Source organism: Mesoplodon mirus (assembly GCF_964341445.2).
Source record: "Mesoplodon mirus genome assembly, chromosome: 12".
NCBI classification, from domain to species: domain Eukaryota; kingdom Metazoa; phylum Chordata; class Mammalia; order Artiodactyla; family Ziphiidae; genus Mesoplodon; species Mesoplodon mirus.
Window position 1 is genome coordinate 105,067,371 of NC_138988.1, and position 22,655 is coordinate 105,090,025.

At 47.4% G+C, this 22,655-nt stretch overlaps 1 protein-coding gene across 6 annotated transcripts in view; it reads left to right on the top strand.

Annotated features, from left to right (window-relative positions):
- Positions 1–22,655, top strand: part of GMDS (GDP-mannose 4,6-dehydratase) — a 499,050-nt gene that overhangs the window by 208,261 nt on the left and 268,134 nt on the right. For 5 of the 6 annotated variants that reach the window (XR_014295491.1, XM_082638227.1, XM_082638228.1 and 2 more), the window contains exons 5-6: positions 7,188–7,380; positions 8,268–8,372. Coding sequence is in view for 5 of the 6 variants with exons in the window: in XM_082638227.1 (XP_082494353.1) it covers positions 7,188–7,380; positions 8,268–8,372 (298 nt within the window). In the remaining variant the exon portion in view is untranslated. The remainder of the gene's footprint in view (positions 1–7,187; positions 7,381–8,267; positions 8,373–22,655) is intronic. The other variant, XM_082638229.1, reaches the window with a different exon arrangement.

Below are 22,655 nucleotides of genomic sequence, written 5' to 3' on the forward strand. Positions count from 1 at the left end.
ATTAACCAACGTTTCAGTTTGTCTTAATGGATAAGAAGTAAACTTGTGAAGAAACGTGCCCTTTGTCTGTTCCACAAGTCTCTTGTCCTGCCGTGTGCTGAGCAGTCGGGTGAGAGTGGAGAGCCCTGGCCCCGCGTGGGCCGTGGGCGGATGGCTCTCGCTGGGTCAGAGTCCTCAGGAGCCTGGGGTGGTGTCTTGTCCAAACACGGTGAACGTTCCGATTCCCCGTGGGAGTTGTTAGTCACCTTGAAGTATTTCAAAAACTTACGGAAACTACGTATGAATTTACGCTGGGCAGAGGAAGGCTCACAGAGGCGTCTCCTTTGTTTAGTCTGCCTAGAATTCATCACTCCGGTGGGCTAATAACCTTATGATTGTGAGATGTTTCAAATTATCATTGTAAATGTTTTTGAACAAAAAATATAATGGCGGTAAAACAAGGAAAAATCATATAAAATTGGGCTTACGAATGTCGGGAGTGAAAGGTTCTGCGCTGGGCCTTGGCGGGGCTGAGGCACAGAGAGCTGAGGCCGGGTGTGCGTCCCCAGGGAGGAGGCCGGTTGATGCCCCTCCTCTGTTCTGGAACCACAGGCTGCTGAACGGGCTGCAGACTGCATCCAGGGCCTCCTCCAGAGTGGCCTCTCCTGATGTTTACTGATCAGTTCCTTCTGTTTCCGTCCCTTTTCCCCATCTGAACTGGAGACCCCTGACCTCCCCGCGTGGGCAGGGCACTTGTCTGTGCTTTGGCTCATGCCGCCCCCGCCGAGGACGCCCCCCACCTCCCCCTGCTCACGTGGGCCGCCTGCTCCCCGAGCCCTTCTTTCCTCTGTCCTGCTCTCCTCTCCTCTAGGGTGCTGTCCCTGCTCCGCAATCCCTGTGCTATCGCCTTGTGGCCCCTTCACTCCCCTTTCTGACCTGTTCCCGGCAGGCAGGTGAGCAGGACTTCACCTTTGCACTCCGTGTACTCAGGGCACGGTGCCCTGCTGCTCCAGGTGGCCGCCCCTAGACGGGGACGCGCCCTCCCCAGACCCCTCGGGGAAGCCCTCGGGGTCCCTCCGGGCCGCGCCTGCCTTGTGCTGATTGCCCTTCCGCTGACACAGTTTTGTGCCTCGGCCCAGCTGCTGAGGAACCGGCGCCTCTGGAGGGCGGCTGCTCGCCGAGAGCCTGATTCACGTGGAAAGGGATGTTTTGTTGTTGTTCTCCGTGATTAATAACTTTCACTTGCAGATTCCAAGCCCCGAGGAGCAGCGACCGGCGCGGCTGCCTGTGCGGCCCCAGCGTCTCCAGCTCCCGTGTTTCTGGGAGTCAGATGCTGCAGGGGCGCCCTGGCCTCTGGGGCATGTCTTTTCCCACATACAGTTCTTCTGCAGCAACGATCTTCTCTTTTTCTGAGGCGACATCTCTAGTCAGGAAACTGGGGCTCCTTCGTTGGGGTTTTAAAACTCAAATTTGCTGCCTATGTGAACTTCACCGCGTTATTAACTGTATGATAGGGTCATTGAGAAAGTACGTGTCCACGCTTCAGGCTTCGGGCCATCGCGTTCATTCAGGGTCTGTTTCTGGAGCACCTCTGTTGAGACGGGCAGGCTTCTCACTGGTGGGAGAACAGAACAGACAGACACACACACACACAAACAAGCAAGGCTCCTGTGCTGGGGGGCTTCCAGGCAGTTGACGACTTGAGGGTCACAAGGCGACTGCCCTGGGGAGACCCCCTCAGGGAGGGGTGAAGCGGGCCGTCTGCTCCGGACGGTGGAATCATCATTGTTCTTTGCTTCCTTTGGTGTGAGGCCTCGCGCTCTGAGCCAGGCCTGCCGGGACCGCAGCCTGCTACAGTGAAAACACTTCCAGAATTTACGTTCCAGTCTGCAGGCTGTGCGGAAGTGCAGGGCAGACCTTCAGTTCCTGCATCTGGGTCCCCACAGCCCTCGGGGGACCGTTCCTAAATCGTTGTTGTCGTTGTTTCAGGAAAGGCTGTGATTTACCACCTCTCTCTGAATGAGGATAATTCTGGGGATATCTGTGTGTATCTTTGAATGTGGATAAGGGCAATCTGCTTTATATTTGAACTTAAATTTGCTGTTTTCCCATGGCTTCAGATGCCCTGGTTCTTGGAGGCTCTGTGACTGCCCTGACAGCGCCTGGCGGGCGAACGTGTCGGCGACCAGGTCTTTGGTTATATCACCAACCTGCTTCCTCCACACCCGGTTCCCAGCTGTGGCCTAAGATGGTCTCCTTTGCTCTGAATCGTACATCGCCATGTTGTGGAACCGTTAAGCCTTCGTCACATTTGTTATGCTAAAGTTTTGAAGTTTACGTAGAATTTCACTTACCTTGCTCCTTGAAATTTTACCTATTTCAGTACGATTAAATTATCAACCTTCTTCTGTCATTCTGATAGCCCATTTTTTTCTACTAGTTTTTGTAGTTTTATTTTGATATTTGTACGTTTGACATTTAAATCTCAGTAGTTACCATGCTGTCTTCATCCATCCAACAAATACTGGACAAGCAGTGTTTCAGGCACGGGGGTCCTGTAGAACGCGAGAACATACCTGCTCTCGGGAGCTTCGTTTTAATGGAGGAGATGGTGAGTAAGTAATCAGATCAGCGTGAAGGCTGGATAAACACAGATGAGGGGCTTTGGGCTTTTTAGGTAGACAGGAAGGCAGGGCAGGCCCTTGTGAAGGGGGGGGCGTTTGCACAGAGATGGGGGGGAGATGGACCAGCACTGCACACGGAGGGGACGCGAGTCCAAGGCTGAGGCCGCGGTCAGTGGGGAGGGGCCGCAGTTGGACTTGCTAGGGCTCCCGGGGTGCTTCCTGTGAAAGGGGGCCGGGCAGCGAAGTGGGCAGACACGCTTAGGGTCCGTGAACCCTGAGGGCGGACGGGTCGCCCAGGCTCCCTCGGGTTCCCTTGGGAGCATCAGGGGAGTAGGTGCCATCTCAGCAGAGGGAGAGGGGACAAGCGAAGACGTGCTTTGGTGGCAGCATCCAGAATCCCGTCGGGGCAGGTGAGGGTGAGATGACGTCCTCAGGTGGGACGAGGCGTGAGGCCGCTGCTCAGGGCCGGGCAGGCCTGCAGACGGGACTTTGATTCGGGACAGCTGGTGAGGGAGGGGAGCAGAAGCAGTGCTGAGCCCGGGGCTGGAGAGGGGGTGGTCGGGTGGCACAAGAGCCCAGGAAGCTGCCCCCAACGAGGGGGGGAGAGCTAGGAGGATGCGGGGTTCCAGAAGCCACGCCAGAAAGTGTTGCTACCAGGGCAGGGCAGGACGGTACTTGTAGGCTTGGTGTTTTGATCCGTCCGTTTTTTGTTCTCCCTGCTGGGTGAGGTCAGCGCCTGCTGTTGTCCAGTCCTCAGGCCTCTGAAGGGGTGGCCTGTGTCGGTATGGAAACACACTCCAGAGCCATCCTGTAGTTTTGAGAAAACGTGGAAAATAATGATAACAATTTTGAAAACTACTCAGTCTTGGCTCGGAATGTAACTGTGGTTCAGTTCAGGGGTCAGAAAGCTTTTTCTGTAAAGGGCCAGATAGTAAATATTTTCACTGCTGTTACGGTGTGAAAGCAGTCATAGAAAACACATCAGCCAATGAGTGTGTCTGTATTCCTAGACGCCTTTAGGACAAAAACAGGACAGAGCCAGGTTTGGCCCACGGGCTGTATGTGACTTTCCAGACCCCCGATGCTTTGGTGTCTTTCAGACACTTGTAACTGTTAGGGGTTTATCAAGCTGAAAGTACTATTCTCATGTTTTTCTTTTAAAGGAAGCCACTTAATTTGTTACTCTGTATTGTAAAACACTTTGTGGACAGTTGGATTTAATCAGCTAATCCTATTCCCCAGCATTTTAAATATCAAACATATGCTTAAGTCTTGATGGAGTTACCGAAAAATCTGTATATACATGGAGCCACACCCCACCCCATTCCCCTGCCTCAGTTACTTTTTTCAGCCTAAGTGCTTTTAATTCTTTTCCATGATTTATGTTCTCTGAAGAAGAACCTATTAATTATCTAAACTGGATTCCCTGGCATATGTAAAAGCTTTTAAGGTGTACAAAGTCTTCTTAATCTGTGTTCCAGTGGTTGAGGATCAGCGTGAACATAACATAGGCTCTACGCAGTGTATGTACCACTAGCCGTTCCCTTCATGTAGCTGTTTAGATAGCGTGTATACAAATGAAAAAATAGCCAAAGAAAGAGAAAAAACAATGTTCTCTTTGCTGTTCAAACTTGGGTGATCCCACCCAAAGGATGAAAAATATTACTGGGTATGAATTTATATGTAAAAATATTTAGGTCCTGGCTTGACAGGTTCCTAGTGTGAGAAAGGAGCTCCTGGTGCAGGGGGTCTTCACCTGCAGCCCATGAGCCCCTGGAAGCTGTAGGCCACACTGCGTGTGCGTGTGCGTGTGTGTGCACGTGGGTGCACGCGTGCACACACGTGCGTTTCTGTGTCTTGTCCAAGTGTCCGAGGTTGTCGTGAGACCCTCGCAGAGTCCACCCCTCGGGACGGCGGCGCCCTGCTTTCTCAGCGAGCGCCTTGCCTGTCTTCACCCCAGCCCTGCTGCTCCTGACGTTTGTGTGACTTTATCAAGTCAGTTTCTCTGAACCTCAGGGCCTGCTTTCTCTTTCTCCTAGAATTGTAAAGCTCCAAAAGAAGCACTTTTGAATTGTAAAGTGTCCTATAAGTGTTTGTCTGTGGCGTTATACCACAAGAACACTGCATCCAGGGAGAGCAGTTGAGTGGTTGGAGTGAGCTGGGGGGAGGGTGGTCTCAGCAGGTGGTCCCAGAGCCCTGACACCCCATCCCCTGAGGCCTGCTCAGTGCGCTGTCCCCTCAACCTGGGCCACAGCTTTTCCTAAGAACAAAATGGGCCCATACCAAGACCATTTGATGGGGAAAGAATAGCCTTTTCAGCAAATGTTGCTGAGACAACTGGACATCCATATGCAAACATATCACATATAAAAATTAACTAGAACTGGGGACTGGGCAAAATGGGTGAAGGGGGTCAAAAGGTACAAACGTCTAGTCATGCAATAAATAAGTAGTGAGGATGTAAGAGCAGCATGGTGACTAGAGTTAACAATGCTGTATTGTATATTTGAAAGTTACTAAGAAAATAGAGTCTAACAGTTCTCATCAGAAAAAAAGAATTTTTGGGGCTTCCCTGGTGGCGCAGTCGTTGAGAATCTGCCTGCCAATGCAGGGGACACGGGTTCGAGCCCTGGTCTGGGAAGATCCCACATACCACGGAGCAACTGGGCCCGTGCACCACAATTACTGAGCCTGCGCATCTGGAGCCTGTGCTCCGCAACGAGAGAGGCCACGATAGTGAGAGGCCCCGCGCACCGCGATGAAGAGGGGCCCCCACTTGCCGCAACTGGAGAAAGCCCTCGCACAGAAACGAAGACCCAACACAGCCATCCATAAATAAATAAATGAATGAATGAATGAATGAATGAATGAAATAAAAAAAGAATTTTTGTAACTCTGTGGTGATGGATATTAACTAGACTTATTGTGATTATTTTGTGATATATATGTATATCAAATCATTATGTTGTACACCTGAAACTAATGTAATGTTGTATGTTAATTATATCTTAATGAAAAAAAAAAACCACAATGACATACCATTTCACACCCACTAGGATGTCCATAATCAAAAAGCCAGACCACGAGAGGTACAGGTGGGCGTGGAGAAATTGAAGCCCTTATCACTGCTGGGGAGACTGTGAAATGGTGCAGCCAGTTTGGGAAACAGTATGGCAGGTCCTCGAAATGTTAACACACATGACTCTAGGTATAGATCCAAGAGAAATGAAAATATGATGTGTGAAAGAAGCCAGTCACTACAGGCCACATATTAGATGTGACTCCCTTTAGATGAAATGTCAGAATAGGTAAATGCATAGAGACAGAAAGTAGGTTAGTAGCTGTCAGGCTGGGGATGGATGGATGGGAAATGAGTGCTGATCGGTACAGACTTTCTTTTGGGGATGAGGAAAATGTTCTGGAATTAGATGGTGGTGATGATTGTAGAACGCTGTGAATATACTAGAAACCACTGAGTTGTAAACTTTAAAAGGGTGAATTTATGGTATGTAAATTTTATTGCAATAAACTGTATGTAAAAAGAATAAAATAGCCCTAAATCTTGCTTTCTTGGCTTTGAAAGATTGTGGATGAAACATACTTTTTTCTGTTTTGTCTCATGGCTGCCTGTGAGCTTTACTGACCTAGAGAACAGGGGTGAGTTCTGTGACCTGAGTCGGGTCCCTGATGGGTAGGCCCGGGAGTTCCCTGAATGCCCTGAGCCAAGGACAAGGCGGCACAAGGAATCGGGGGACACTCGGCCCAGAGAGGGGCTTCCAGGGGAAACTGAGGCCTCAGCAGACGATGGGGGAGTGTGGCCGCGTGTCCAGCTGTGTTTGGCCTGTGAATAAACCAGAGGCGGAGAATTTCAGTGTTACTAGTTTAGGAGATTTGAATACTTGGTTAATTTGTTTATTGTGCTTAGAAATGATTTAAGAAAAAAGCACATCAGTCACATTTATTTTTAAAGAAAACATTCGAGAACTGCAAAACACTGAATTATTCCTTAACACACTCTTCTTAAAAGTCAATCAACTCAATATGCATTAGCATCTTTCTGTATTCAGTGTGTTTTATAATTAAAAGATATATTATGTATATAGTATACTAAAAAGTCAATCTTGTAGCTTAATTAAAAATAGAAAATAAAACAATTCTTTTTAAAATCAACTCTGTTCTAATCACATGTTCTCAAACTTACCTGTGCATAAAAGTCAACTGGGACTCATTAAAAATGTGGGTTCTCTAGGCTCCCCAAGAGATTGGTTCCACCTGAATGTTTCAGGAGCACCCAGGTCATGCTGAGGAGCACAGGTGTGCACTTTGAAAAGCACGGCCCTGGGGACTTCAGCCTGGAGTTAGGAGGTGATGTACCTCATGTTACCGTAGGTAATTAATACCTAGTTCTTAAGGTATTTTGCAGCCACTTGATGTCAGAAACAGATGACATCATATTCTGATTCTGCTGCGAGAGAATAATATTTCCTCACAAGCATAATGTTTCAAAGTAGGAGTCTGTCACCCCTGAGGCGTCTTTGTTGCTGAGCCCATTCATGTGGTCCCATCTTCACCTGCTCTTTGCAGATTTCTTTTGACCTGGCTGAATATACTGCGGACGTCGATGGGGTTGGCACCTTACGGCTTCTGGATGCAGTGAAGACCTGTGGCCTTATCAACTCTGTGAAGTTCTACCAAGCCTCAACAAGCGAGCTTTATGGGAAAGTGCAGGAAATACCGCAGAAGGAGACCACTCCTTTCTACCCGCGCTCGCCATACGGTGAGGATGCGCATGGGCTGGGTTCTCTGTGCTCCGGGGTGCTTCCGCCTGGACGCTGTTCGTGGCTCGTGGCTGAGGTCACGTGGTGTGAGAGCAACATTGAAGCAACCTAAAGGGGCCGGCCTTGCTGGTCAGACACCTTTGTGTTGTGCTCGCCGCAGGTTTTTTTTATATATAAATTTATTTATTTGTTTGTTTATTTTTGGCTGTGTTGGGTCTTTCTTTCTTTTTAACACCTCTGTTGGAGTACAGTTGCTTCACACTGGTGTGTCAGTGTCTGTTCTGTGACGTCACCGCAGGTTCTCGCTGCCGCCTCCGCACCGCTTCGCCCTTCCAGACGGGCCGCTTTAAAAGGGAAATTAGGTCCAGCAAGATTCTGTTCACTGAACCGTGGAGGTTGTGCTGAAGTGATACGGCCTGGTGTTTTTGATTCCATTTCCCTGATGAAATTCTCCCTGAGCTCAAACCTTTAAACAGACAAACAAACAAAAATGATAAAATTTGAAAGCTGCTAGAATATTAAGCGCCCGTATTTTTCACTTCCTAATTCTTCAAAACTAAGAAAAAGGGGATGAGACCTAAGAAAGGTCAGTTTGATACACTGCACACACTACAGCTGAGTGAATTAGATTGTGAAGGAACGAGCCGTGATGATGACAGAAGGACGACATTCTTAAGTATTTCCTTGTCACGTGATTAACCGGCAAAGAAACCTTTATTTTGTCTTTGGCTTTTGATTCATTTTTTCCCCTATCTTGATACATTACATATTGTAAATATTGCACGTTGTCACTTGTTTAAGTGAAAATGGCTGTCTTTTATAATAAGACACCGTCTTTTATAACAATCACTGTCTTTTATTTGCTTTTAAAAAATTATTCCAACAGGGGCAGCAAAGCTCTATGCCTATTGGATTGTGGTGAACTTCCGGGAGGCGTATAATCTGTTTGCAGTGAATGGCATCCTCTTCAATCATGAGAGCCCCAGGAGAGGTTGGTATAGGTCCTGATGGGAAGAGAGTGTCAGGCTCCACAACAGGAAGGTCGTGTGTGTGTGTGTGTGTGTGTGTGTGTGTGTGTTCTGCACGTGTGCTGTACAGACTGGGAATGTTTCACATCTGTTTTTAACTATGTGAATGTCAAAAGTGGTAAATGAGGAAATGTAAATCCAACCTTAATCACCTATTAACTAACTTTGTTAGAGTTTTTATTCAATGTGATGCTGAGCAGTGTCCCACTTTTGCCATTTCCTTTGGTAGGTTGCATCAAGTGAGTTTTAACCCGAGTGTCAGGAAGCGTCCTTGGAATGCAAGGAGCTGAGCAGGAACCAGGGCTTGTTCCCCAAGTCACTGTCACTCATGAAGGCTCTACCTGTGGCGTCTTTCTGTTTTTTACTTTGAATCAGTTGGATATTCAGTATTCTTATTTTACATTCCATTTAAACAGACATCCAGAAGTTTCTGTGCTTCTAGAGTATGTCTTAAGATACATTTGAAATCACTTCTTATATTTAGACTCATTATTGGGTTTTTTTTTCAGAAAATCATATTTGTTTGCATTGGCTTGTTTCCTTTTCGTGGTTGTCATTGAGACTATTAGCAACATGCCAGCTCTCCTGCTGCAGATATTAGGTTTTAAGTAAGAAAATGTGTACTCCTTTCATTACTTCTGACTTACTGAAGCCTGAGAAATCTTTACCAAACATGTGCACTCTACAAAGTAAAAGTTATCTGTATAATCTAATGCTAAGAAGTTTTATTAAATTTCACTATCATTTAGCCTTTTAGCTTGAGAATGAATGAGAAATCCAACATCGTAAGTTGTTTCATGCCCAACAATTAGTAATGCTTATAACTCCGTCAATGAAATTTTATATGACTGTGGAGCCACGTAATTAAACCAGCAAGTCATGAGGAAAGATTAAAGTGACATTTATACAGGTGTGTTTAGTGGCAATACATTTTTATTTCATAATTGCGTAAGTTAAAAATTCCCACGATGGGCTGTGGAAGCTGTTGTTGGAAAGGAAAGTGAGTGACCGGGCAGCCAGGAATGTTTCTTTCACTCAGCTCCATGGTTCTGGGTGTCCTGACTAGAGGGGAGGAGAAGGAAGGCCTCAGCTGTCCTTTTGCCTCCAGACTGGGTGGCGGTGCTGGGCATCGACTGTCAGGCCTCCTCAGGTGCAGACGTGTTGGTGCATTTTGTCTGGGTTTCTGTGCTTCCCCCCTCAACTTTTCCACTGGCAAAAAAGAAATACAGCTCAATTGTTTCGGGTTAGGTTAGGATAGGGAAAAACATTGAGTTGTAGAAGAAGAAGATACAGTTAAATGTAACCCCCATCCTCTGTTTGCACACCTCCTAAGGAGAACTGTTCTTTCTCTTTGTTGATGTTAATCACTTTTTTTTTTTTTTTTTTTTTTGTGGTACGCGGGCCTCTCACTGTTGTGGCCTCTCCCGTTGCGGAGCACAGGCTCCAGACGCGCAGGCTCAGCGGCCATGGCTCACGGGCCCAGCTGCTCCGCGGCATGTGGGATCCTCCCGGACCGGGGCACGAACCCGTGTCCCCTGCATCGGCAGGCGGACTCTCAACCACTGCGCCACCAGGGAAGCCCTAATCACTTTTTTAAAAAAATTATTTTAAAAGTAATATTTCCTTTTAAAAATTAATTCTTTTATTGAAGTATGGTTGATTCAGGTGTTAGTTTCAGGTGTACAGCAAAGTGATTCAGATATAGGTATATATAAAATTTTCAGATTCCTTTCCCATATAGGTTATTACAAAATATTGAGTACAATTCCCTGTGCTGTACAGTAGGGCCTTGTTGTTTATCCATTTTATGTATAGTAGTGTGTGTGTCAATCCCAAATTCCTAATTAATCCCTCCCCTCCCACCTTTCCCCTTTGGTAACCATAAGTTTGTTTTCTATGTCTGTAAGTCTGTTTCTGTTCTGTAAATACGTTCATTTGTATCATTTTTTTTTAGATTCCACATATAACTGATATATGATATTTATCTTTGTCTGACTTACTGCACTTAGTATGATAATCTCTAGGTCCATCCATGTTGCTGCAAATGGCATTATTTCATTCTGTTTTATGGCCGAGTAATATTCCATTGTATATATAGGTACCACATCTTCTTTATCCATTCATCTGTCAACGGACATTTAGGTTGCCTCCATGTCTTGGCTATTGTAAATAGTGCTGCAACGAACATTGGGACACATGTATCTTTTTGAATCATAGTTTTGTCTGGATATATGCCCAGGAGTGGGATTCTAGGGTCATATGGTAGTTCTACTTTTACTTTTTTTTTTTTTTTACATGGGCCTCTCACTGTTGTGGCCTCTCCCCTTGCGGAGCACAGGCTCCGGACGCACAGGCTCAGTGGCCATGGCTCACAGGCCCAGCCGCTCCGCAGTATGTGGGATCTTCCCGGACCGGGGCACGAACTTGTGTCCCCTGCATTGGCAGGCAGACTCTCAAGCACTGCGCCACCAGGGAAGCCCTACTTTTACTTTTTTAAGGAACCTCCATACTATTCTCCATAGTGGGTGCACCAATTTACATTCCCACCAACAGTGTAGGAGGGTTCCCTTTTCTCCACACTCTCTCCAGCATTTATTATTTGTAGGCTTTTTGATGGTAGCCATTCTGACTGGTGTGAGATGATACCAAATGGGACCTAATTAAACTTAAAAGCTTTTGTACAGCAAAGGAAACTGTAAACAAAATGAAAAGACAAGGTACAGGATGGGAGAAAATATTTGCAAATGATGCAGCTGACAAGGGATTAATCTCCAAAATATACAAACAGCTCATATAGCTCAATATCAAAAAACAAACAACCCAATCAAAAAATGGGCAGAAACTCTAAATAGACATTTCTCCAAAGAAGACATACAGATGGCCAACAGGCACATGAAAAGATGCTCAACATTGTTAATTATTAGAGGAATGCAAATCAAAACTGAAAGTAATGCTTCTTTTTTTATTTTAAAGAAAAGTAAACAGTACAGGAGGGTATAAGGAGAAAAGAGTTCCCTCCCTCACACCGACTCCCAGCCCCATCCTCAGGCCCACTGTTGACTTTCCTTCAGAAGTGGTGCCGGCGTCTCCACCTCAAACGTAACAGTAGGTCTCCACCTACATAACAGTAGGTAGTTCCGTACATAATGCTCTGCGTCCAGGGCTAAATGTTTCTTAAAAACGTGACCTGTAGCACACACCACTTTGTTTTGTTTTATTATATATCTAGAACCAATGCTATCTCATTTTTTATTTCATTTATATAATCGAATAATGGAAAATAATTAAAATAGAGTATATGTGAAACCGATGTGATACTTATCTGATATCTAATAGTTAGTACTTACAGCATTTCTTGAAACTTGAAAACTAATTTTCATATTAAATTAATCTGATAGTAGTAGAGTTGTTTTGTCACAGTTAATTGTTATTTTTTAGGAAGTTCTTTGCCAGACTGAGAATTTCTTCATGGTAGGGACTACATTCTGTTCTTAAGTCAGCAGCATCTAAAACAGTGCCTACCTGCTAATAAGCATTCAATAAATATTATATAAGTTTCAGGTGTACAACATAGTGATTCACAGTTTTTAAAGGTAATACTCCATTGTAGTTATTATAAAATATTGGCTATATTCCCTGTGCTTTGCCATATATTCTTCTAGCTTATTTATTTTATACATAGTAGTTGGTAGCAAACTGTTTTGAAGTAAAGATTCTGTCTGATATACTTTAGTAAACACCCAGAATTCACTTTTAATTGCTGCTAGCTTGTACGCCTGTGATTGCTCTAGTACTTTGAGTGAGTTTATTTTCTTAAGTAGGTTGAGCATTTGTCTGCACCTCAGCCCTTTCACCCTGTTATCTCGGGGAGCATTTTTTTCTAGTTGGTGCAGTGGTAAACCTCAGTCTCGTCTAAGGTACATCATCACAAACACCCGATTAAGTAGAGCCCAAACGGATGCTACTTTTTTGGGACATGTACTTTTTCTCTAACAAAAAACAATTGGCAAGGCCCATTTTGACTGCATGAAGAACATTTCATGAGAATTTCTGACTTTAAAAGGTATGGGAGAAGTATTTTTTAACACAAAGATATTCTAGACCAGAGCTTGGCAAACTATGGCTGGTGGGCCCAGTCCAGCCCACCTGGTTATTTTTGTAAGTGAAGTGTCCTTGGAGCCCGGTCTCGTCCAGGTGTTACACTGTATCCGTGGCTGCTTCCACAGTGGAGGCCGGGGGCCTGCAAAGCCCCAGATGTTGACTGTCTGCCCTCTAAGGAAACGTCTGCTGCCCCCTCCCCCCAGGGGAATAGTTAGCTCCTCAACAGCAGGTTCGCTTGGGTTTAGTATGGGTTTCTCCCGAGGCCGCAAGATAGTCTGATAGAAAGATTTCCAGTAAACATTAAAGTCACATTGAGTCAGAAGTTAACCCGCCCGTAGCAGAACTCCTGAAGTGTGTTGTCAGTTGGGGGTTCCCCTGTGCTTTGCCAAAGTACCGAGGGGGCACCCAGGTGACCTGGCAGCTGAGCGGGGCCCAGGAGTCCTCCCTTCGGGACGCACTGTTACCAGGCTTCGCCCGCAGTGTGTGTCTTTTCTCCGTTGCAGTCCTCGGTGGTTCTCTTTTAAGGGTGCTTACTTCGTTATGTGTTGAGAAGTTCGTAGTAGCTCTGAAGGTAGTCGGGGTCACGTGTGGTTGGCACAGAACTGACAGCTGGGAATCACTGACCTAGTGAAGAAGCCACAATCCGGGGCCGGGGCCGTTTCCCTCCGCCATCTCTGCTCATTCTTTCAGTGACGGCTGGTTGGCTCATGCGCTCATGCTTTAGGTTTGCTTTTTAGAAAGCATAGTCACTTGAGTAACATTTACTGCAAATCAACAATGAATGATAGTTTAAATTCTAGAATTATATGTCCATAAAGGCATGAAAATGTCTGTATCATCATATGTTCTGTGAATAACTACCACTATGTATTATATAATGATATTCACGGATATTAACATGGTGCTTTTATTCATAAGCACTCAACTTTTCAAAATAAAAAAGTGTACTGTTCTTTTTAAATTAAAAGAATAGTTGCGTTATTTCATGGATAAATTGTGCAAAACTGGACACGTATCTGAAAAACTTTTTCTCCTCCTTTTGTTTCTCCAAACTTGAACTTCTTTATCTGTTTAACTTATGTATTTCTATATCTACATGTAGCGTTCTGTTAGCCACAAATGTGGCAGTGGTTCCACCTTTCTGCTGAAAATCCAGATTTATATATTCTCTATTTAGGAAATAAAGGCTGTGTTTATTGTCTAGAACTGTTACATTTTTTTCTGTGAGGAAAACGTCATATGCAAAAATCGTTTTGCTTTTATTGCTGTTTTTTGAAAAGCTAATCAGTTAACAAGACTGAAGTCACAAAGTTGTTAACTATATAAATTAAACTATGTAAAAAATACTGAGAAATTTTAAAATTACTTGAAAGTAGCTCATGTGAAGAAAGTAGCTTCTTTTCAAATACATTGTTTATCCTAATAAAATCTGAGATTATTCTACAAAGCGGAACATTAGAAGCAAGCCTATTAGGAAAGTTATTGTACCCATGAGCTGTTTTGTTGCATTTTTAATACTCTAAAGGTACTTCTAGAAATATGTTCATAAACTGGTATAACTTACACATTTCTTTATGTGTATATGGAAATTCACACATACTTCTAGTTTTTTTAATTTTTTAATTTAAATTTTAATTTAAAAATATATATTAGCCCATGAGATGATATCCAGGGCGGAGGGTGACCAGCCCTGAGGTCAGGGAGCCCTGACCTCCCTCCACACCTGAGGATGTGGGTCCCTCCACTCCTAAAAGCAATTTCACGTTCATAACCATCCATCTTAATTACTCAGCAGTATTCAGCTGTGTCTACCAAGGTCTCCTGTCTACCTGTTAGAGAGGCGTATACGTGTCATTTTTTCACATACAGTGTATTAGCTCATTACAGTGCTGGGCACAGTAGAAGATATTCATTTTTAAAAGGATTTTCAGTTCCTGCCCTATACTTATTTCCGATAAAGGAAACCCTTTGTTTGCAGGTTAGGAAACACTCCTCAGTGTTTAGCACTTCAGATGAGACGTCCATCACCACCTTCTGAGAGCACTGGCCTGAGGCCGTCCCCAGGGGCACAGATCGGCACCGAGGCTCTGAGCCGTATTCACTGGGTCTTCCTCCAACAGAATTGCTCAGAGCGCCTCTGAGAATCTCCTTCCTCTTCCTTACAAAGAGGTTTGCTGCTTCTGTACAAATTCATTGTTGGGATTTTAAGAGGCACCTGGGGCCAGGCCGAGACATTTCCTGTGAACTTCACTGTGGCCGCTTCGGCGTCTTGTGGGCACTGGGGTTTCCCCTCTTCCACCGATAAAATTATGCAGAACACCTACCTTCCTCACGGCCAGGAAGTGTTTCTTTGCGATCAGACTGTATTTTCACTTCCTTAATTGCATCCCATTATGGGCTACTTATCCTCACGTACATCCTGCTTTGGTGCCTTTTAAGAAACCTGAAACTTACTAGACATTTAAAAAGTTGTACTGTAATGATACACCCATTCTGGCAGAAATAAGCCTTCTTTACCATCAACAACCCTGCTCACTCCGGGAGTGTTTAAGTGACCCATCGCCAGGGTCCATCGAGACCAGGAATGTCTGTGCAACAACAGCTGGAAATGTCCATTCCACCAGAGATGTAGGAAGACGGCGAAGGGTCTGTTGAGAGGTCGAGCCCAAACTCTAACTTACTGAAGGTAGGCAGAGGACTGAGTGCCCCAGGGGTCCATCAGCCGGTACCACCAAGGTCAGAGCAGCATTCAAGGCCCAATTCTGCCGACCCAGCGGGAAATGCTGAATATGCTCAAAACCACCTGTCTGAAGTTCTCACCCTCCTGGCATTAAACCACTCGAAGGAGGAACCACAGTCACGGCCCCTGCACGAGAGCTCGGCTGGCCACGGGGCCCCTGACCCAAGAGTCCACGGTCCTGAGGCTCCAGGGGCAACGCGTCCTCCCCCTGGGCAGTGCTCCCCACGCACGTGGGAGAGAGGCCCCCTTCCCAATTCATGGTCTCAGTATGTAATCTGATACCCAAAGGACTGCTCCTTGTGTCCTTAGGTCCTGAGTCTCACAAATTTCTTAATTTTTTAAGAAGACGAAGCCAGTGCTGCCCTCACTTGGCCTCACCCCTCCTCTATCAGACCAGTTGTGTCTCAGCTACAAGAGCCGCCAATCCCACTCTGGATCTGGGCTCAGGCTAAGCTTACACGCACATATGTGTGTGTGCAAGTGTCTAACCAACTAGAAAGGATGCTCAGGGGTCTGGCAAAACCTCCAGCGTCCCTCACCCCAGCACACCACGACCGCAACCTAGGGGGCTGAGCTGTTCCCGCAGACTCTCTCTACCGCGCCCCTGACAGGCACGTCTGCCTAGCCGGGTCTGTCCCCAGCTTGTCACGATGCTTTAGGACCTGCTTGTGCCCTGGCCAGAAGCAGCCTTCAAGCACGGAGTCATTGTCAGCTGGATTGTAAGCAAGGCTCTGGATCCTCCACTGAGCTTATCATGGCTCTTCTCCCATCTTCCTCTTCTCGACCTTGGTGGGTCCAAGGTGAGTGGCCAGTGATCTAACCGTGAAACTCAGACAAAATGGTTCTGTGTCGAGCCTGCAGGGCTCTGCTGAGCTCTCACGTGAGATTACTCACGCCCTGATTTCACAATGGGTAACTAAATTGTCGAGAACAGAGTTGTTTTTTCAGGGCTCTTCTAACCATCTGGGGCTGAATTCTCACTTTATAGTGACCCACTGGTCCACACAGACCCACGTCAAGTTGGGTCCATGACCCTCCCTCCACCTCCAAAATAAATGAGCGTTTTTATCTTTTGTTATAAATTATGACAGGGACAAAGCTTTCCTTTGGGAATAAACCCTAGATTCCACGTCCTGGCTATGGTATAAGACCACCGTTAAAATGGATTTGAGATCATCTCTCAGTGCATACGTAGGATTACAGTAGTGTTACTGTGAGAGGTTCACTGTATAAGAATTTTCCTTTAAAATTATTCAAATTCACAGTATTTTAGGGCTTTAGGGGACAGTAGAATGCATGATATAAACTAAATACCTGGAACTTGCTTTTATTTAATCCTATGGGCAGAAAGCACTCCTCTTCCTGTATGTGTATGTATGTCTGTTTGTAAATAAAATAATCTTTTAAAACATGACTAAGGGGCTTCCCTGGTGGCGCAGTGGTTGAGAGTCCGCCTGCCGACGCAGGGGACACGGGTTCGTGCCCCGGTCCGGGAAGATCCCACATGCCGCGGAGTGGCTGGGCCTGTGGGCCATGGCCGCTGAGCCTGCGTGTCCAGAGCCTGTGCTCTGCAATGGGAGAGGCCGTGGCGGTGGGAGGCCCGCGTACCGCAAAAAAACAAAACAAAACAAAAAAACATGACTAAGTATTTGTCAGTCTGGCTAGCAAATTTAAATTGTGGTGCTATAGAAATATCAAGAAACACGCAAACCAGTATCAAACAGCCCGATGTTTTTTTTGTATTTCTGTCTATTAAAGGTGCTTTGTGGTTTGGAAACAATTTAGTTACCCATTGTGAAATCAGGGCGTGAGTAATCTCACGTGAGAGCTCAGCAGAGCCCTGCAGGCTCGACACAGAACCATTTTGTCTGAGTTTCACGGTTAGATCACTGGCCACTCACCTTGGACCCACCAAGGTCGAGGTGGCCTCTGGTTGGGCACGAAGTGACATCATCTGTTTCACTGTCACCTTTGTGGACGGTGACACTTGGAGATCACAGAGCTGTCTGCCTCTGTTATTCTCTGCAGAGAGAGGAGGTGTAATTGCTTAAACGTGAAAGACTCTTGAAGCAATATTTGGTCTAACTGAGGCGGTTTTTACCACTAAATAAAGTCAAGTCCTTTCCCACCGGCTGAGATGAGGCTTCTGGGATTGTCATACTGATTTTTTTTAATGTTTTGCAATTTCTTTGGCATTTACATTTGAAACCAAGCTGACAACTGTCTGGCCTCACGTATAGGCAGGCAGTGTCCGCGGGGGCTAAGAGTGCCTCAGGCTTCACAGAGCCAGGACTGGGCCGAGGCAGCTTGGCCAGAGGACTTCGGCAGCCCTCAGTCCCCTTCTGTGTTGATGACGACGTCTGCCTCACGGGACTGTCGTGAGGGTCAGTGAGCCGACAGTATCCGCTCCTCACCTGTGGGCTCCTTGTGCAGCAGAAGCCGGGAGCAGGTGTGAGAAGGATGAGCACGGGTCCTGGCGGGTTGAGGACATTCGTGTTTCTTTGTCCCTCCTCTCTCTTCCCTCCTCCTGTAGCGGCAGGGCTGAGTCCTAGAGGCTGGTTTCTGGACCCTCCCCGTCTGAGGTGCCGGGCTCTGCGGAGCAGCCCTCCGAGTGGGACTCCGGCTGTGGCCTGAGGCGTGCGCCCAGCGGGGCCTGTCCGCTGGAGGTGCGCCTGAACCGAACGCTGAGAATGTCATGATGTTTGCTTAGAGTAGTCGCTGAGACACCCCTGAATTGCCAGAAGAAGAGATGTAAGTGCTGCTGGACAACTGCTGGAACCACGGGAAAAGCCATTTGCAAGTGAGATTCTGGCAGTTAAGCCAGCGAACGTTTGAATTAGCGAAGCCAGAAAAAGATGATGATGAATATGGAAGGATTATGGATAAACACCAAAGGCCTGTGAGAGACCCTTGAGAAAATTAATGAAACCTTCAAGTATTTTTAAAAATGATTCACATATTTTTATTAATGGTCCTGTGAAGTGCAAAATGTTTTGTCAAAGAAATTACAAACCGGAAAAGAAACCTGCTTTACTTTTTGGCAATACTAAGAAAAAACCCACAAGTACAATTATCATTTAAATTTTATTAATTATAAGATAAATTACAAGTTTTATCAAAATGGCATTTTCCCGAAAATTTAGTTTGAGCCAAAGCTTTCTTTTCCCTGTTTATTACGGGGTTTTGTTCCCACGTTTAGTTGGCTCTGGTTCAGGTGAGGACACGGGAGTCTTGATGTGGAGCCAGCCTCTGAGGAAGTTTCTTCATCTCTCTGAGCCTCGGGTTGCTTTTCTCATTTGTGAAATGGGGTGATAAGGGTCTTCACTTAGGAGGCCGTGAGCATTAAAGGAAATAATGTGCGCAGGGTGATTAGTACATCCTGCTGTCGCCACCACTGCTGAGGTTGCATCTGGAGAAAGGGGCTCCACCTGTGGCCACCTCACAACTTAAAACGTGACCATAGGGACTTCCCTGGTGGCGCAGTGGTTAAGACTCCTCGCTCCCGGGTTCGATCCCTGGTCAGGGAACGAGATCCCACACTCAAGCCACAACTGGGGAGCCGTCTGCTGCAACTAAGACCCAGTGCAACCAAATGAATAAATCAAAATAAATATTTAAAAGATAATAAAATGTGACAATCATGACAGGAATGATAAAGGGGGAAATTCATAAAGGGATAGGTGACTTGTCTTTCCTGAACAAGTTGAAGAAGTTAAGCTTTCAGAGCTGGATAACTGGTGACTCAGGTAGACAAGATGGGACGAAGTAACCCCCTGAGCACTAGGCACCAGCTGTTGGTGAGAACGGTGCCCTGCACTTGTCTGTGTTTAATTCCCGGAACTCAGGGACTAAACTCTGAGCAGAAAAGATTCTTCTAGAGAAAGGATTTAAACCCATCTTACTCTTCTGTGGTCATCCTTTGTAGAAGAAAACTGTTTCGCCATTGCACTCCTCTGTTTTCGGGTAGCGCGTTCGCTTCCTTTTCTGTGACAGGAGAGGAACAGGAGCCGGATCAGGAGAGTAAGTGAGCTGATGGCGGAAGGAGACACGGCTGCCACCTCTCGTAGACCTTTGTCTTGTCCCCGTTTTCTATCAGATGAAGAATCGGAAGCAAGGCCTTTGGAAGATGTTCTTACTTTGCAGTCTCTCCACTGCAATGGCTCTAAGCCGATACTGTTTTTGTAAAGTTACCGTGAACATGGAATTTCTGTGAAGTGGCCCCGCTCTGCTTCTCAGGTATCAGGATTGTTCTGAGTCGAGATGGAGGCTGAAGAAGGAGCTGAATCCACACGGTTTCCGTCCGAGCGTCGTCAGGGAGAAGCACTGTCATTTCTGATGCAGCGCCGTGTCTCAGTTCTGAGGTGCGGCCCAAACATGACCCAGAACAATGTGGGATAAGTCATTTTTTAAAGTTAATAAATCATTTCTATAAAAAGGAGTTGATTTCAAAGGATGATATACATGTGTCTGTGTTATTCCCAGGTGTGCTCTGCCCTGTGTGAGCGGAATGTGTTCTCTGGGGACAGGAAGTCTGACCCTCCTGCACCATGTCCCTCATCTCTCCGTCTCTTTGCTCTGTAAATTTCAAAGCAGATTAGAGGGAAGAGAGACTCAGAGCGCACAGAGCATCCGGCGGCCACGGCAGTCACCCCCCCAGAGGAGTCCGTCCCTGAACTGGGACCTGTGCATCTGTGGGAATCTGGGTTTAGAAACGGCAAAACTCCCACTAACCTTCAGCAAAACTAAAACAGACGGTGCATGGTACCCGTGCGTGGGAACGGCCAGGGCGTGTGTGGCCAGGGCTGCTGCAGCTGAGACTCTGACCCTGAAGGTGCCTCCCTCTGTCTTTCTGTCTTGAATTTACCTTTTCAAACCCCTTTCTTCTCTGCAGCCAGAACTGAGGACACAGCAGCCTCGGTCTCACTGCCCCCCACCTCGTGAGGGTCTGGGGAAGGCACTCCCTGTCACCTCGCTGGGGCCCTGCGGCTAGGGCACTGGAGCCTCGGGGGTGCCCGCTGGGGGTGCCAGCATGTTAGGGTGCCCCCAGGCATGGGCTGCCAGAGGCTCGACTGTGTCGGGGTGGGGAGTGGTCATTTAGGAAAGTCAGGGAAGCAGAATCATGGGACCTGAGCCATCGGCTGGAGGGTGAGTGAGGAAGGGCTGCCAGTGGGTGGCGAGCTGGGTGCCAGGCAGTGACACCCAGAAGTCAGGTCAGCAGAGGTCAGGGCGTGTCCCCTGGGGTCACCGGAGGCCCGATGTGGACCTGCAGGTCCAGGGCTGGGTCCAGCGTGCACCAGTGGGGCTATGGGCAGTGAGGGCATCCGGGGCCTGAGTGACCAGCCCCCGGGCCTGGAGGGCAGGGGACGTGGGGCCTTGGGGGGACTTGGGCGTGGGGGGCCGTCCCTTGTCCCTTCTGCTGCGGAGCTGCTGCCGCTGCTCTGGCTCGCCTCCTTCTCTCCCCCAGCCACATCCCTGCTGGTCTCTGGGCCTCGCGGCCTCGCCGCCTCCCGGCCTCCCTGCCTCGCGGCCTTCCTGCTGCTTCGGCCCCGCCGCTCTCTCCTTTTCTGTCACCACCACTTCCTCCTCCTCCCCGGCCCCTCTACATGCAGTCAGTAGGTTTGGTTCTTGGACATTTCTGTTCTCTTGCCCACCTCCCTCTCTGGGTCTCATCCAGCCTTGGCCTCGGGACTTGAAATGTCATAAGTGGGTCCCAAATGTGTGCTCTCCCCTTGGCCCTCCCAAGGCTGGACCTGGCGTCCCCTTGGCCCAGTCTCATCCGGAGCTCAGTGTTTTGTTCCTGCCTTCCCTGATGGTTTGCTCAGCACATCACATGAATAGAGAGACAGGATCACAGTGTTTCTGTGGCAAGGTCAGTGCTACACAGAAGCCTGTTGTAATTTGTGGGAGTTTGTCTCTGTCAGGGTTCGTTTGAATGAGGCGGAGGCCTCAGTGGGGACACTTTGTGTTCTCCTGGGGAAGTTGTGGAGCCTGCATACACGTTTGGGTGTCGCAGTGGGTCGGGGGAGCTCCTGGCCCCGGGCTGTAGAAGCTGCACCCAGGACAGGAGGGCATCCTGCAGCCCAGTGCCAAGTGCCGAGCCAGGACCAGCCCTGGAGTGAGGATGTAGGACCTGGAATGATCCAGCTCCCCCGGGAAAGGCAATGAGCATTTGATGCAAACAGCAAAGGAGCTTGAACCTCTCTCTTTAAACCCATATTTATGACTGGTTGCCGGGAAGTGGTAGCTCGCGTCATGAATGGGCCTCTTGTCAGCCCGGGGTCTCCGCAGGCGCTCCTGGTGGGGCCTGAGTACCTGCAGTTAAACGCTGTTGCTTTTGGCAGGGCTTAGCGGCAGGCGAGGTGCAGGTCCTCTGATCTCCACGGTCTGCGCCGGCAGCCGTGACCTTCCCCGTGTCTCTTCTTTCCCCACCCCGTCTGCACCAAGCCCCGGCCCAGGCACTGCCCGGCGGGGCGGCCGAGATCGCTGCGGGGTGGGACCCGGGGCCCCAGGCGGAGGTCGTGTGGGGTTCAGGGTACATTGGAACGATTTCTGTTTGCCAGTGAAGATCATCCAACTATCTTTGTACTTTATCTAATTCCAAAACATCTTTAAATCGAAAGCTTTTGGATGAAGTGCTGGGCAGTGGAATAGAAGTTTTATTAGAGGAATTGCGGTCACTTCACATGCTGTCTGGTGCTGAAGGGATGGTGTTATGCAGGTTTGCGTGTGTGCTCATACACAGCCGCGTGCATGCATGGGCACACGTCCCGACTAAAGTCGCCCCACGCTCAGCGCTTCTTTGCCTCTTAGGAGTTGGACAGTGTGACTGCAGGACCAGCGTGAAACACACGTCTGAAAAGAAGTCGCTTTGTTTAATGGGACGAGCAGAAGAGTTTTCCCCGGGGGGGCTCACTGGGTCTCCCTTGGCGTTTCTGCCCTTGGTGCCACTGTCCAGTGTTGAATTTTGTATTAAAAAAAAAAAGTCTGTTAAAGTGATAACATTGTGGCAGAGATTGTGTTTTAACAGATGATCTAATTCTTTAATTTTAGTAAGTGTGCTACTATTCACATCTTAAAGTTTAATGCTGGTAATTCAAGGTATATGTTTTGTAAAATTTGTCAGTTCACCTTTTCCTTCAATTTTTGTTTTAGAAGATATTTGACTTAGGGGAATTATGTGGGTGCTTTGTGATATTAGAGTAGAAAGTTTAACAGAAAAGGAACATGTGTATATATACACATGCACACGATGAGGATTAGACTTGGGAACAAAGCCAGGGTATTAGCATCTGGCTCTGGCTTCTCTGAGCCTGTGTGTCCTGCTGCCTGGCTTCTCAGTGGGTCCTGGTCATCGGGCCTCAGGGGAGGTGAGGCCCAGGGGGAAGGTCCACAAAAACAGGGTGAT